Source organism: Equus asinus, chromosome 16 (genome assembly GCF_041296235.1).
Source record: "Equus asinus isolate D_3611 breed Donkey chromosome 16, EquAss-T2T_v2, whole genome shotgun sequence".
Taxonomy (NCBI): domain Eukaryota; kingdom Metazoa; phylum Chordata; class Mammalia; order Perissodactyla; family Equidae; genus Equus; species Equus asinus.
In genome coordinates this window covers 6,106,729-6,122,973 of record NC_091805.1, presented here as the reverse complement: position 1 = coordinate 6,122,973, position 16,245 = coordinate 6,106,729, and the positions used below count along the sequence as shown (strand labels likewise).

At 40.9% G+C, this 16,245-nt stretch overlaps 1 protein-coding gene across 4 annotated transcripts in view; it reads left to right on the top strand.

Annotated features, from left to right (window-relative positions):
* Positions 1-2,242: 2,242 nt before the first annotated feature.
* Positions 2,243-16,245, top strand: part of SERBP1 (SERPINE1 mRNA binding protein 1) — a 16,293-nt gene continuing 2,290 nt past the window's right edge. The window contains exons 1-7 of one of the 4 annotated variants that reach the window (XM_014831670.3): positions 2,243-3,713; positions 7,105-7,255; positions 7,898-8,038; positions 8,164-8,235; positions 8,876-8,950; positions 11,614-11,791; positions 14,749-14,922. In XM_014831670.3, the coding sequence (XP_014687156.1) occupies positions 3,401-3,713; positions 7,105-7,255; positions 7,898-8,038; positions 8,164-8,235; positions 8,876-8,950; positions 11,614-11,791; positions 14,749-14,922 (1,104 nt within the window). In that variant the 5' untranslated portion in view covers positions 2,243-3,400. Of the gene's footprint in view, positions 3,714-7,104; positions 7,256-7,897; positions 8,039-8,145; positions 8,236-8,830; positions 8,951-11,613; positions 11,792-14,748; positions 14,923-16,245 lie in introns of all 4 variants that reach the window. The other 3 variants (XM_014831668.3, XM_014831669.3, XM_014831667.3) reach the window with 3 other exon arrangements.

Genomic DNA, 16,245 nt, shown 5'->3' with positions numbered 1-16,245 from the left:
TAGCAGCAGTTAGTAACAGGGGATGGAGATTATTAAGAAATGGGTAAAAAAGTTGCAACATGATTGAGAATTGAGTATTAAAAGCAAGTGAGGGCTGGAAGGAGGTATATATTCTGTTTCTCAGTTTCCTTAACATTAGGCAATATACTGGATATTTAATCAAGATATTTGGATAGTTTTCAGCATTTACTGCTAGAAAATTCTTTAGAGAGCTTGCTATGGATAAAGCTGTGAAGTTGCACGTGTATTTTTCAGAGAATGATACGTGATTCAAGCATTGCTACAGAGAGCTGAAATTTTAGGTTACGTTTCTCTCTTTTTTTAAAATGTAATTTTTATTTATTTACTTTTTGCTTGAGGAAGATTGCCCCTAAGCCAACATCTGTGGCAATCTTCCTCTATTTTGTATGTGGGACACTGCCACAGCATGGCTTGATGAGCGGTGCACAGGTCCATGCCTGGACCCGAACCAAACCCGTGAACCACGGGCCCCCGAAGCAGAGTGCACGGATGTAACCTCTATGCCGCCAGGCCGGCCCCTGGGCTACATTTCTAATCAGTGGTATCTTATAACTTGTCACGTTACAGCTCATGCCTTTAATTTGAATAACAGTCTGCCAAGAAGTCTCCTTTCCTTCTCCCTTGAGGTTTATTTGGCCAATATTTTTTCTATCGAGAGTAGCAGGAATTTTTAATTTTTGAAACATTTTACTGAAGCCATAATAGTTTATAACATTGGGAAATTTCAGTTGTACATTACTATTATTTGTCTGTCATCATATAAATGTGCCCCTTTACCCCTTGTGCCCACCTCTCAACCCCCTTCCCCTCTGGTAACCACTAAACTGTTGTCTTTGTCCACGTGTTTGTTTATCTTTCACACATGCTTGAAATCATAGGTGTTTGTCTTTCTCGGTCTGGCTTACTTTGCTCAGCATAATACCCTCAAGGTCCTATTTTAACTTCTTAGGAGAAAGGAAACAGTAGTGAAACTAATTGCTTATAAAATAACGATTGTGAGATGTAAAAGAATTACCATTTTGAACTTTATTTGTATACTTTAAAAATGGGCTTTATCAAAACTTTTCTGGATTAACCAAAATTCCAGGAGAGAAGAAACGGAGAGAAGGAAGTTGAAAGTGCTAACACCTTTTTCCCGTTTTCCCCAAATGTTAATTCATAGTTTTATGTTACAGGAATAGGTAAATTCTCTGAGGAGTATTAGTGACCCAGAAACTCGTAGCCATACAATTCCCCTACGTGCGGCTAATCTTTAAACATTTTTATTGTCCTAATGCTTGGCGGTCACAAAGATCTGTTTGAGGCAACCAGGGATCTGTACGCAGGATAAAAATAACTAAGAACAGGCCTGCCCGCTCCCCAGACTGCGGGAGGAGTGGGGAAGTCACTGAGTCTGTTTGCGCTTCGTGGTCCTCACCTTAGAAAGGCAACAACAATCCCTTTCTCAGGGAGTTGATGTGAGATCATGCACATAAAGTGCATCAAACACGTAGTAAAATACCAAGTTTTGGCTCTTCGTGTTGTTGCTGCGGCAGTGGGGGGGGGGGGGGAGAGGGAAAAAGGGGAGCGCTGGCAGACCGCTCGAAGGTGCAGATGTCAGCAGCCCTTGGTAAAGAGACAGGTTTGCTAAAGCATGGACATGTTCCAAAAGCACGGGAGCTATTTTCAAACAGGCACGAGCAGCATGGGCAACACTCCCTGTCTCTCGTCTGGGCAGGAGCCACAAGAGCCAGAGCTTGTGGAAGGGGTGGGGTGTGTGTGAGATGCCAGTGTGCACGGCAGGGGCTGAGGCAACAGAGGAATAGGTGACTTTGAGTGGGAGCTGGATTCAGAAACAAGAAAAGCACCCAGCCTGCTGCCACACGCCTGTCATACGACTCTTTTATTTCCCTGTGAAGGTACTGATTTAAAATCGTCTCAGAAATTGATAAGATCACATTCAGCCCTGTTATACACCCTGCCTGACATGCAACAACATCTAAATCTTATTAACTGTTGGAAATTAATTACTAATCGACTGACTTCTATCAGCAGGCAGAGCGTGGATGAGAGGGTTGAGGTCGACAGCCTCCCATCGCAGTCTGAAGACGGTCAGCTCCTGGCACTAGCACTTGCAGAGGTGTGAGCTTGGAAAGTCATTTCACCTCCACAATGGTTTCATCCCCTGTGAAAAGGGGAAACTACCTACCCAACAAGTTGTTGTTGAGATTCAGGTTATTTATAGCACCTGGAACAGAGAAACAACACACTTTCTGTTACACTCTGTGTTAAAGAGGCTTTAGAATGATGATGACATACTGAAACCTAATAGCGTTACCCAATATGCTTGAATATGCAGTGACACTCTATTACCTCCATGGACATTAATTTTCTCAACTAACATCAATGCTGATGACAATGAATTCGCCCGCGGATGACGTCCCCTCACTGCACCCCAGCACACTACTGCACACTGACGTTCGAAAACGTTGTTTCCCGAGCACATTTCGCTAACACCTGACCGCTGGCTTGCCGGACACGAGTGGACAACCGGACTGATTCTAGAGAGCGTTTCTACACGCCGCGCCTTTTGGAGGCTCCCAGGCTCGAGCGCTGCGCAGCCAGGAGCCACGGCAACTCAGGCGCCCGTCGCGACCGGCGTCCCGCGCCCGGGAAAGGCGCGCCACGCTCCCCGGGCATCGGCAGCTCGTCCCGCGCGTCACGTCTGCCACCCCAGCTCCCGTCCCCGCGGGCCGAGGCGTCTTCCCCCTCACGCTCAAAGGAGGGCCTCGACTCAGTACCGGGGCTACCGAGCAGCGAGGGACTAGGCACGGGTCGGGCGCTGCCTCCACCCCCAGCCCCGGAAGTTCGCGCGTCTCCACTTGTAAGATCGGGGAGTCACCGTGACGCTCCGGAGACGTGGGGAAAGTGAGCCCTGGGCCAGAGGCGGGAGAGTAAAAGCAACAACAGAGAACTTTCGCGGGCAGAACCCGCCGTCACGTTTCCCTGTTTCCAGCGCAGCCCGAGACGCCGCACGTTCAAGGGGGGGGAGAGCAGGTGGCAGCGCCCCGCCCACCCCCGCGCTTCCCCTCCCTCCGCTCGCACGCGCCTCTCCCTCCGTGAGGTCCCGCCTCTCAGGCGCGCGCGAAGAGTTGTCGCGCCGTGCATTCTGGGAACTGTAGTCCTGGCGCCGGGAGCCGCCTCGGGAGAAGGGACGCTGGCCTACATACCCCATGGTGCCGTGCGGCGCAGGCCGCTCCCGGATGTGTGCCTGGCGCCGGAAGAGAAGACGGCCCCCCTCTCTCGGCCCGGCCATCTTGTGGGAAGAGCTGAAGCAGGCGCTCTTGGCTCGGCGCGGCCCGCTGCAATCCGTGGAGGAACGCGCCGCCGAGCCACCATCATGCCTGGGCACTTACAGGAAGGCTTCGGCTGCGTGGTCACCAACCGATTCGACCAGTTATTTGACGACGAATCGGACCCCTTCGAGGTGTTGAAGGCAGCAGAGAACAAGAAAAAAGAAGCCGGCGGGGGCGGCGTTGGGGGCCCTGGGGCCAAGAGCGCAGCCCAGGCCGCAGCCCAAACCAACTCCAGTGCGGCAGGCAAACAGTTGCGAAAGGAGTCCCAGAAAGACCGCAAGAACCCGCTGCCCGCCAGCGTCGGCGTGGTTGACAAGAAGGAGGAGACGCAGCCGCCCGTGGCGCTGAAGAAAGAAGGTAGAGCCGTGGTCGGAGGCGGGGAGCCGGGCGGAGGGAGGGAGGCAGCGGGGGCTCGCGGTCGCCGATGCCTCCTGCTCCCGCGCGACGGAGCCAGGTCCCGCGAGGCCCGAGCCCGGCCCGGTTCCCGCCGCGGTCCGAGCGCAGGAGCGTGCGCGGGCCCGGGGGTTGCTGCCTTCCCGCCGGGCGCCCGGGGCGGGCGGGCGCGGGGCTCGCGCTGCGGCCCGGGTTGCTGGGGTGCGGGGGGCGTCTCTTCGGCCGTTTCGTCCCCGAGGGACCCGGGGTGGAGCTGGGGTCCGGACTCCCCGACCGTTGCGTGTCCGGGGCTCTCAGAACCTTGGAGGGCGCTGCCGCCTTGGGGGCCGCGTGTGCTGCATTGTCCCCCGCAGCCCGTCAACTCTCTGAGAAACTCCCAACTCGTCGGCGTGAGCCGAGCCGTCGGCAGGGAGGGAGGGACGGTCGGCTGCAGGCGAGGCCGGAGCGGGAAAGCGTCCCGAGGCGGCTCCTCGGCCGCGGTCCTGCTCGCGACCCCCGGCCCGGGGTTCCCGCGGGGCGGCCCGGGCCTCGTGGGAGGGGCGCGCGGCGGCTGTCACGACGGAGCGCTCTCCACGTGTGCGGGAAGCATGGGCGCGATCTCATTGGCGGGCGCTTGTTGCTTCAGGTCGCCGTGGGCTGCACGGGATGGTGTTGAGCTTGAGTTTTGCGTTTGCCCTCATTGCTGGTTTGTCTGTGATCGTGGGAGGAAAAGCAGCACGTTGGGGGCAAGAGGAAGCATCCACGATCAGTAGTGAGGTGTAGGGGCAAAGCTCTGAGTCTGAAGTGGCCTTTGTATGTTGGAAGTTGAAATTACCCTCTGCTGCCACGTGCTCCTGAAAGGGGTTGTTTCTCCTTAGCTTTAGTTCACCGTTCGGTAGCATTCAGCTAATTTTAAAAACCAAGACAATTGTGTTAGGCTTTGGTTTGGGGGTTTTTTTACATACAGAACTTTTGTGAGGCTTGGAATGAAGAACCTAGGTGGTGAGTAAAACAAAAGAATTCTTGTATGAAAATTACAGGTTGGGCGGAAGCGCACGTTGGAGTCTTAGAAAGCACGTATACGGCGCTTAGGCCGTGCAGTCGGCTAAGCTTTGCAGCAACCTGTAGTGCAACTGAGTAGGTCGTTAATGTCTGTGTTAAGGAGCGCTGGCTTGCGTGGTTTTTTAAATTATGCTCAATTTTATCTCCTTAATCACATTAATGCAAAAAGAGCACGTGAAAAAATTGAGCCTGAAGTATAAGTCTGAAATGTACCAGGTAGGTGTGTTCACACAGTTTGAAGGTTCAAAGCATGAAGCATGGGTTAGATCCCTCAGTTGTTTTGAGTATACAGCTCGGTTGTGAAATAAGCCCTTACTTGGAAACTAGTATTTTAAGTTACAGAAATAGAGAATTATTTCATAAATTTTTAACCAGGTTTGAGTTCGTCATTTGGTAGTCTGTCTTTGGGAAAACGTCCGTAGTAGCTATCAACATTTTTCTTAGATTATCATTTCACTACACTCTTAACCTTAAATTGCACAAAACACAAGCTTATAAATATAGGGAAAATGTTGAATGAAAAGTGCTCATTTTGAGATCCTGCTACCTGTCAGTGAAAGTTCTTGGCGTTGGGGAATGGTAGACCTGTAAACAAAGTCCCTGCCTCTTGTGGTGGGAAGGATTGTTGCCCTGATCATGTGCTCTGTGCCTTTGAATATAGGTCCTGGCACAATGCTGGACGCACCTTAGATATGTATTTAATGCTTATTTGAGTTAGTTTGGTAGCTCGTCTTTTGTCCATTGGAAGAACTTGAGAATTGACACTACAGAATATCACTGAGAGTGTAGACCAAGGTGGGGTTTTTTTTTTTTTATATTAAAAGCCTGGAATCTAGTGAAAAATCAGGTGAGCTTGGGAATATAGGTAAATATATCGAGAGAAGCTTGCATTTTTATGTCAGTCATTGGATGAATTTAGTAGGTGTTTTAGATTCTGTAAGCCTAATATTGAATATTGGGTGGGGAAGCAAGCCCTTGTGCGTTTGGGTGTGTTGGCTGGAATATCATTCAAAGGATTGGTTCCATAACTCCACCCCAATACACTGTACCTCTGACGAAATTTATTTGAAATGCTTTGGTTTAAGATCTCCCGTCTGATCTATCCTGAGAGTTTATGTGGAACAGACCTTAAAATTTTACTGAAGAGTTTGATATTTGCCATTTGAGTCTAGTTACAAGCAACTGAATAGTTGGGCTTCCTGATGGGGTTCCACTTTGTTAGAAAGAACCAGAGTGAATCAACTTAAGGTCTTGTTATAAAACCACTTCCTCAGCTGAGTTTTGACTTTGTCAGAAATTGTGGTTTGGGAATTACAGCATACCTGAAATTTTACGGTCATGAACTTGAACATCAATCTACTTATCCTTAAGGCCGCCAATAATGCATATTGGTTGCTTTTGTGGGCCTCAGACACTAAGGAAAAAAGTAATAAAGGGGGAAATCAGTAAATGTTTCTGTCATCACTTAGTGCCGCAAGTTTCTACTTGAATATTACCCAAAAAGGGTCCTTTTGTGTGTGTCTGGTTTTTAAAGATTCTTTGGAAATAAATGTAAGGGCACAAACCAAAAGAAAAGCTGTCATAATAATAAAATAACTGGACTATTTCTTATTGGTTGCGTAGTAGGGTTTTTTAGTTAGGTGTGCACATGTGTGTGTATATATGTATCTATACATATGTGTAAATAAACTTTCATAGGGGAAGATGGTGCTTTTTTTCTGGTTAATAGCTATTTTAAGCTGTGGAGATGTAATCCTAAATGCCGTTTGTTTCCCTTTCAGTTTTGCTATTTTATAGAATTACTTTCATTTTTTTTACCCTCCAGATTATGTAAAATAAAATAGTGTGGTTTTCACAGGTTTTTTGAGGGTCCTTAAATCTGGTGAGTGTGTTGCTTTGCTTGGTTATTTTTGAATGGCTACTGGTGTTAATCTTCTTTGGTATCTTTAAAGCCAAAATGTAGCATTTGCCTAAAATTTCTTTAATTTTAGAGTTAAATTAAGAGACTGGCATCTTGAAAAGTGAGAGGAATGAATAGTGGCTACCGGGATGACTTTCAGGTCAGTTAGAAAGAATGCTTTAGGGAGAAAATTATTGGCAAACTAAATAGAAGTTTGAAATAAGTTTATTGTCTTGAAATAGGGATTTCTCTAAAATACTTTGTTTCACTTTAGAGATGCCCAGTGTTTACCTTTTTCAACAAGAAATGCTAGTTAGTGGACTGAAAGAGTAGCAACTTTTTTTTTTTAAGTCTAGGCCTGAATTTTTTGTATTGCTAAAATAATTTGCTTATGCAGGTTATTTATCATTTTAGGAATAAGACGCGTTGGAAGAAGACCTGATCAGCAACTTCAAGGTGAAGGGAAAATAATTGATAGAAGACCAGAAAGGCGACCACCTCGTGAACGACGATTTGAAAAGCCACTTGAAGAAAAGGGTGAAGGAGGAGAATTTTCAGTTGATAGGTAAGATTTTTAAAAATCTCTTCATGTTTTGTGAGTTGATAGTCACATAGAAACACAGGGCTATAAATTGGGCATAATTAGCAAGTAGTGTGGCTGGTTACGTTTATCAGTTTTTCAGAGAAAAATATGAATCTGCGCATTGTTATACTTCAAACATTTGGTAACAGCTTTTAGTGTCCAGACTTCTTGTAATGAAACACTTGAATTGAATTGATGGACACTTTCTTTTCCTTGTTATCCCCAGATGTTGAGTTAATAGGAGAGTCGTGTTGGGTAGTTGTTTATAGTAGAACAGATTACTCATCTTATGCTGTTTAGATGTGTTTATTTTAATTTTTAAGTGTATTGCTGAATAGCAGTTTTATTGCATTATAATGTGAAATGAATAACAACAAAAAAGTATGTGCACTAGTAGTAAAGTTTTAGAGAATGCCAAAATAATTTTCTTGTTTTCTGAGAGCTTCCTATTTCTGATTTTCGTCATATATTTAGAAATAGACTATTTTGAATTTTCTAAAACATGTGCTTAACTGTTGGGTTATGAGCTAGCAAATATGTTCCTATATTTTTGAGTTCTTGAATGAATTTCCCTTATAACTTTTTCTGGAAACCTTGGAAGTATATAATTTTTATTTGTTGTAGACCGATTATTGACCGGCCTATCCGAGGCCGTGGTGGTCTTGGAAGAGGTCGAGGAGGCCGTGGACGTGGAATGGGCCGAGGAGATGGATTTGATGCTCGTGGCAAACGTGAATTTGATAGGCATAGTGGAAGTGATAGATCGTAAGTCTTAAATTGGTTTTTATATTTATTTTTGAATCTACTTCTTTAATAAGACAAAATTTGAATTTCTAGAACTAAAGAGTATTATGTTAACTCAGTTTTGTTAGTTCTTTTTCACATTACAGTGGCCTGAAGCATGAGGACAAACGTGGAGGTAGCGGCTCTCACAACTGGGGGACTGTCAAAGATGAATTAACGTTGGTATTCTGATTTTTTTTAATAATTAATTTTAGTAAAGTTGATCCTGTACATTACTAGAGGGTCACCCATAACACTATTTAGTTTTACTTGTGTCTGGGACCAGAATGGATGATCTTTTTTCAGACCTGCTTCCTTAGAAGATTGTCCTGTTAGATATGTTTGGATTATAATGTGTCAAATGACCAATTTTTCTGTATTTCAATTTATGTAATATTTTCCTTTTCATAAGGGTACGTAGCTTTTCCTGAAACCCTACGTTGAAGTTCTTGGGTATTCTGATTTTTTGTGTGTCTTAAATAGTTCGTAGCCTACCTATTGACCTTTCTGGTCATTACAGATATTTAATAAGCTGGTGAAACTTTCGTTTAGAACCATTTTCTCTGTCCTGCTACTTTTTGACTACAGTACTTGAACTGTAGCTTGAATCAATATACCTTTTTAAATTATTTTCTGTTAGAACTCTATTCTGGAGTAGATTTAGTAGGAAAAGTTTCTTAGGGAATGTGAGGATTTTTGAATATTTTCGTATAAAGAACACTGCAGTTACATGTAAATGGACCTAGATGCCTTTCTTTTTCTTTCTTTCCTTAGAGAGTCCCCAAAATACATTCAGAAACAAATATCTTATAATTGCAGTGACTTGGATCAATCAAATGTGACTGAGGAAACACCTGAAGGTGAAGAACATCCAGTTGCAGACACTGAAAATAAGTAAGTTGTTTTCTGTGTAGTGGTAATGCTCCAGCATTGAAATCAGTTGGGTTTTTAACCGAGAAACTACACTGTAGGGTCAATGCTGTTGTTTGATGGCTTTCCAAGAGGAGAGGCTTTCATTGTATCCCAATCCCTCAAATAGTATCTACTTAAAGGAGTGCTTTACACGTGTATGTTGGGCTCTCATGGTTTGAAAAATAGAAAGAGTCATTTCTTTTTGAAATTACTACTGTCATCTTAGAAAGATAAGGAAAATACATATTTTAGTAAGACCTGTTAGCCCTAAGTACAAAATTAATTATCTTAAGCCGAGCATGGAGAACAGGATAAGATGTCATGCATTTTACTTAACTACCTTACTTGGTAGGGAAGTTGTAATGGATAATTCTAGTGATAGCTGTCCAAAGACATCGAATAGGTGGGAACTGGAAGCTGAAGTGGGAGAGTTCTAAAAATTAGACCAAATGATTGAAATAAGAGAATTTCTGGTATTTAGAACTCATAGTTCAAAGTTTTTTGGACACTACAAATTTTATTCTGAGAGAGTTTAAAACTAGAAAATGTGACCATTTTTAAATTAGTTCTTCATCTCTTGGAAGTTTTTTTCCATCAGCGTAGAATTTGGAACATAGCATTATTGGCTTGTTTTTACATATATGAGCAGAGTAAGGGCTAGACTATATTATTAGTTCAGTCACTTTCTTAATCCTTTTCATTGTCTGAGCTTTTAGGAAGAAGGCTTGGTTTTGAAGTTTTCATATATTCAAGGATGGGAGAGAGTTAGATTCAAGTTATGCTGGTAGAAATAATTTAAGGCCTTCCTCTGGTTTCCGTCGACCCAAGATATGCCAGGCGTTTCTTACAGTGTTAGGGTTGAAAGTCTTGCGTTACGGATGATTTAAGTCAGTAGTTCTTAACCAGGGCACATTCAGATCAGTCAGGGAGGGGATGCTCTTCTAAACTTTTTCTCCAGGAAGAATTGCTCTTAAGGTGAACCACTACAATGGCTGGAGTGTCATGTTTCATGGTTTGTGGAATAAGGAATTACAATTGATTTACTATTGGAGAGAGTAGATAGAAATACGTGATGTTAAGTGATGTGTTGAACTTGGGGTAATATAAATCCATGTATATGAAACTATATGGAATCGTAATTTTGTGTGGTAAACAATGAAATTGTGATGGGTAAGTTAAGTGAACCTTATGTAACCTTAAGCATGTCACAATGCTCATAACTGTTGTTCCTTTAATAAAGAACCCGTGTTTAAATCACCTTAAGAGTGATCTGCAAAGATTATAACTTGACCAGAAGGAAATTACGTATGTGTAGGGTATTGGAAGCAAGTCCTTAGCTCAGGACCCAGGAGGATCATGATGGTATTAGAGCAGTCTCTAGTCTTACTCCAGAGTAGGGGAGAATCTGAACATGGTATTATGTTTTGTGTATGGAGTATAAATTCAAGAAGCATGGCTTTGGCTTACTTGATTAACTCCCTTATGTATAGTTTCCATAGCCTCTGTTTTGTCTCATTGGACCTTAAAACCGTTGAAGGAAGGTAGGTGTCATGGTTTCATGATGTGATAAAGGTATGCTGAGTTCTGTTCTTGGCCGTTATCACAACCTGTGTGTAACTAGGACCTTTTTTCACTCCTTAGTTTTCTTATCTGTAAACTGACAGTTGGACTTGATAGCCAAGATCTCATTAATTCAGTGTAAACTTGGTTTAGGAAGTTTTATTAAGATGGAATTTGTCAAACAGTAAAGAGTAGCATGGAAGGGGGAGATATTTGAGCTCTAAGGCTAACTAAATCACCTGCTATCTTTGGAAAGAAGCAGGGCTCCCAAAATAGCAAACAACTTGTTTGGTGACAATTGGAAATTGAGATTGGACTAAAAAAATTGATTGCTAGGCCTGTGCTTTGTTTCTGTGAAAAACGAAAAGGATAATACGTAGTAGTTATAACCTGAGAATTGCATTAGGAAATAAGTAATTTAGTGTTAACTATTGAATTCAGTATGTTTTCTGGAGAGTTCTGTCACTAGTGAAACATCAGTCTCCTGTCCATGTACAAGTTAATTTGAAAGTTGGAGTATATAGAACTTAGGATTTGTGGACACTTGACTTTTAAAGTTTGTTTTGCTTTAAGTCTTGCTAAAATAAGGGTGCAGGAGCAGATCTTGTATATTCTAAAATATGAAACTTGGTTGCTCACAGGCATCCTAGATGATTACCTTCATGTATGTTTTGAGTTACATATTGCGAGAAATGATGGAAATTAAAAATGTGTTTTAGGAGAAGCTCTAGGCCAAGACTTTTAATCACATAGGGATACAGTTTTAAGACAAAGTAGTGTGGTTTTAAGAAATGTGTATTTTAGGTTTGGTAAAGCCAATTCAAGATTGTAGTACTGATGGCTGATCATTTAAGAGTTTATGAAGATAAATTGTATATCCCTCAGTTATCCATACTTTAAGCATTGAATTCCTGGTTTCTACCAAGTTATATGTAGCCATTGGGTTACAAAGAAAATTGATCCTCCCATCCTTGGATGATAATCTCTAAAAGATTACCAACCAACCAAGATTAACTTCCTTACTTATCATAAGTTACGTAGGTTTTATCCCCCATCAGGTGTAAAATGTAAACATCTTTTCACAGAGAGAATGAGGTTGAAGAAGTAAAGGAAGAGGGTCCAAAAGAAATGACTTTGGATGAGTGGAAGGCTATTCAAAATAAGGACCGGGCAAAAGTAGAATTTAATATTCGCAAACCAAATGAAGGTGCTGATGGGCAGTGGAAGAAAGGATTTGTTCTACATAAGTCAAAGAGTGAAGAGGTAAAATTAAGTTTTGTGGTGTTTGGAAAAGTTTAAATATGTCTTGAATTGTATTTATTTGTTTTAAAAATTTCACGTGGATAATCTGTTTATAAAAAAAGTTCTATGTAGCATCATTGGGGCAAATATATTGCTCAAAAAAGGAAAACAAACTGTATTAACATATGTTCCAAGAAATTTAATCCTCCATTCAATCCATAATGACATTTAATTTGTGGTAGGTTTTTTTTTTTCCCTAGAAAGTTTGGTCATTTGTATATCATACAGTTTATTTGTCACTTTAGAAATAGGGTAGGTCTTTTCAAAGTTGTGATATTTTAAAAAATTTTGCCTAACTGGGAATCATTAAAGGACTTGTATTAGGTTGAAAGGTTGACATTTTCATGTGGTTAACCTAAAAAAAAATGAGTGGTTTCATTCAGTATTCAGCTTTTGAAACTGTCTGCCTATGCCATGTATAATGGTCAGGACTCTTCAGTAGATGGTAGTATCCGCCTTTACTGAAGGATGATGTCTTGAAAAGACCAGAGAATTTTACAGGTTTCCTTAGGAAATGTGGAAACTAATGAAAATATTTGAGAAAGATATATTGGTGGTTTTTGATTTGGTTGCTTCTGTTTAAGCCTTGGGGCAAATTCTTAGAGTAATGTCTCAGTGCTGTATCCTTTTAGGGCTTGTGTAAGCGTGACGTTTTAGTCATAACATTAAATTGAAATGTTATGGAGGCAGTCTGTAATAAAAAGATTGAATAAGATCTTAGTAAATTTTAATTTTATTAAGACGGCTGTGAAACAAACTTGGAAACATTTGAAATAGTAGTGAATTTGAAGAGACTTAAATAGTTTTCTAGATTTAGAGATGATTTTTTAAACATTGACTCCATAAAAATAGTACAAATGAGGACATTGTCTTAATTGTCAAGACCTGTGGGAAAACATTTTGCTTCATTAGAAGACTTTTGGTTATTTTTTCAAAGTTCTTAGAGATAAAGTTGTTTTGTGTATCAGGGTAAAACAAATAGGATTCCTGATTAAAGAACCGTGAAAGTTCACCTTGGGGAGGATGGTTTATTTGAACTAGTTATTAAGCTGCTTAGGTTAATATGAAAAGGATTTACTTAGGCATCTTTGAGACAACTATTCTTAACTTTTTTGGAGTCCTGACAGAACTTTTCTCCAGAACAAGACACACAAATTTTTGATATAATTTTAAATGATTCATTAATACCCTGAAGCCTCTTCATGCGTTTTATAGACATCAGGTTAAATATCCCAGTTTTAAGTGTTATTTTACATTGAGCTTTTCTGAAATAATAATTATACAAGGTGATATATACGATTGGAAATTTTTGAAAATTATAAAATGTGGAATTGGTTCTAAATAAAATTTGAAACCAGGACGTTTTCATTATCAAGCCACTTTGATATATTTGGGCTCTTATGGTTATGTTGCCTTTGGATGGGTACTTGTTGAAATTTGGCCTTGTTGGCGTATGTGGCCTTATCATTTGAATATACATAGATCTTAAGTTTGTTGTATATGACACTTTCGGCGCTCTTTCTCTCTTACTCTTCATCCTCACAACAAATAGGAAGTAGTTGGGAAAAGAAGAAACTTGAGAAATGGAAAACTGAGTTACAGTGTTATTGGCAGAGCTGAGACTGTAGCTCTTATTTCCTAATTATCATTCATTGCTCTAGAAAAAAAAGTTTTTTGCAAATTTATCCTAATAGTTATCTTAAAGGTTAGGGATGTGCCATGAACATCCAAACTTTTTCTTTATTATTGTAGTAAAACCTTTGAGGTGTTTCAGTAGTATATCAACTTACACTGTTTTGCTTCTGGTTTCTAAAAACTTAAAAAAAAACCCTTCTAGTTAATGAGTTGATATCATTGTAATAGCAAACATTTAAAAATTGGACAATTAGTGTTGACTTTAATTTGCTAGTGGTTTTGTAGATTTACATTTATGTTTTAGGCTCCTTTAAAATTGCTATTTTAAAAAGAACCTTTTGCCTTTAAATTAAGTTGGCCTGGGACTAAGGAATGAGGTTTAATTTGGGTATTAGATGGTTAAAGGGGTGAAAACATGGATACACATACAAATTTATTTGTACTTTGAAGGATAGTTATTAACAGTCTATTATTACAAGATATTTAGATAGAACAAAATGTTCATTATTCCTTCAGAAAAGAGAAAGATTATACATGTATTTAGAAGAATTAAAATGTACTTTGAAGTAGTATAAGAATAGTTTCCAACTAGAAGATTAAAACCTATTCATTACCTATATACAAGAAAAAATCGGGCATTCAGCAGTGTAAAATTCTCTGGCTTATTTTGCAGACTGGGTCATTGAGCTTATACATAAATACAAACGAGTGTTTGGATTTCACAAGCATGATGACTTTGACTTCAAGAAGGTTCATTTGAGGGCTGGCTCCGTGGCTGAGTGGTTAAGTTCACATGCTCTGCTTCAGTGGCCCAGGGTTTTGCCGGTTCAGATCCTAGGCACAGGCATGGCACCGCTCATCGAGCCACGCTGAGGTGGTGTCCTGCGTAGCAGAGCCAGAAGGATTTACAACTAGAATATACAGCTATGTGCTGGGGTCCTTTGGGGAGAAGAAGAAGAAGAAGAAGAAAAAAGATTGGCAATAGATGTTAACTCAGGTGCCAATCTTTAAAAAATAAAAGTTTCCTTTGGTATATTCAAAGTGTGGTTTTATTTGTGCACAGCTTTTCAGGGTTCTCTATGTAAAGTTGTGTTTCACTTCAATCTGCAGCTCTCTAATTTATATGAAAGAACATACAGTATTCATAGATGAACAGAAAAGCATTCTGAGAAGTTTGTATACAATTTATTTTCCCAAGGCATAGTTGGAAGAATACAGAACTAAAGTTTTCTTTATAACTTAGAAGAGATTCATCACCCGATGGATTTCACTTAAATTTCTAGGCTCATGCTGACGAGTCAGTTATGGACCATCATTTCCGAAAGCCAGCAAACGATATAACGTCTCAGCTGGAGATCAACTTTGGAGACCTTGGCCGCCCAGGACGTGGTGGCAGGGGAGGACGAGGTGGCCGTGGACGTGGTGGACGTCCAAACCGTGGCAGCAGGACTGACAAGGTAATTTTAAGATTTCTTTTACCCTTTTAAATAATTCGAGGTCCTCTTTTGGTAAATCACTGCCCCAGGTCCTTTTGGGGACATGAATAGGAGAAGAAAAAGAAGGGTAGACAAGCCTTTAAGAAACTGCATTTTAGGTTATATTTTTGTTTGGAGCACTTAAATGGCTGTTTGAGTAGTGCTGCCAGTAGAGTTAAATTACCACCCTTTATTGAGTACTTATTAGGTGCTGGTCATAGTGCTGTGCTAGGTGTTTTATGTACTGTGTCATTTAATTCTTGTTACTATGTTGACATCCCCATTTTACAGAAGAGGAAATTCAGTATAGGGAATCATGTTAACTTGGCTTTTGCTAAGGTCTGCCTGAAATGCCAGCAACCCCTTTGCCTTGAGTCGTCACTGCATTTTTGGTCTCAGCTTTACATTCCCTTTATGTCCGTTGTATAATTGTGTGACACTCATTAGGTGATTGTTGCTTTTTTGTTTTTGATTTCTTACTAGACCGTCCTGTACGAGTTGGAATTCATTTTTGTCCTACGTTCTGTAATCTCCAATACCTTGCACAGTGTGTGACACAAAACAAGTTCTTAGGAAATATTTTGATAGAAGCCCTAGTAATTGTTAGATTTGAACTCTTTCTGTCTGATGTCAAAGTCCATGCTTTTAATGACTAGATTTTATTAAACTAAATAATAAATTGTTAGTTTGGGTTAGTTCTTTTTCTCTTGTGGTCTAGCTAGGAAACCATGATGTTCTGAGTTCTCGATACCTGATTTACAAATTTGGGGGACCCACCTACTTGATTGAATGTGTCAATGTTTGATTATACTGGTAACTTAATATTATAGATATTATGGTCACCAATAACAGTGTAGTGATATTTTGTTTCTGTTTCCTCCTCTGATAATCAATTACTTTTTTAAAGGCCAATGTTGTGTATATGGACCTTTTCAATATATATATTTTGTTATTTCTGCTTGTAAATAGCAGTTGGGTCCTTTTCTAACATTGATGAATGTGCTGCTTAAGTAATTGTAATCAGTCTTAGCCTGCTTTCAAATTGATGCCATTCTTGTTTAGCAAGTGGGGAAAATAGAATACTGAACAACAAAGTAAGAATCCACATGCATATCCCATAAATACAATAACTCGTGCTGTTTCTGGGGACTCTTCCTAGGTCTGGATAGTAGTTCAGGATAAGCCTCATTGCAAATATTTGTAGTCCTGTTCTGATCCGTAATTTTGCCTTTTACATAAAAGCTTTGGCCCAGTTTACTGAGTATTTTAACTTGCAGATTTTTGAGAGTTCTGTGTCTAGATGCG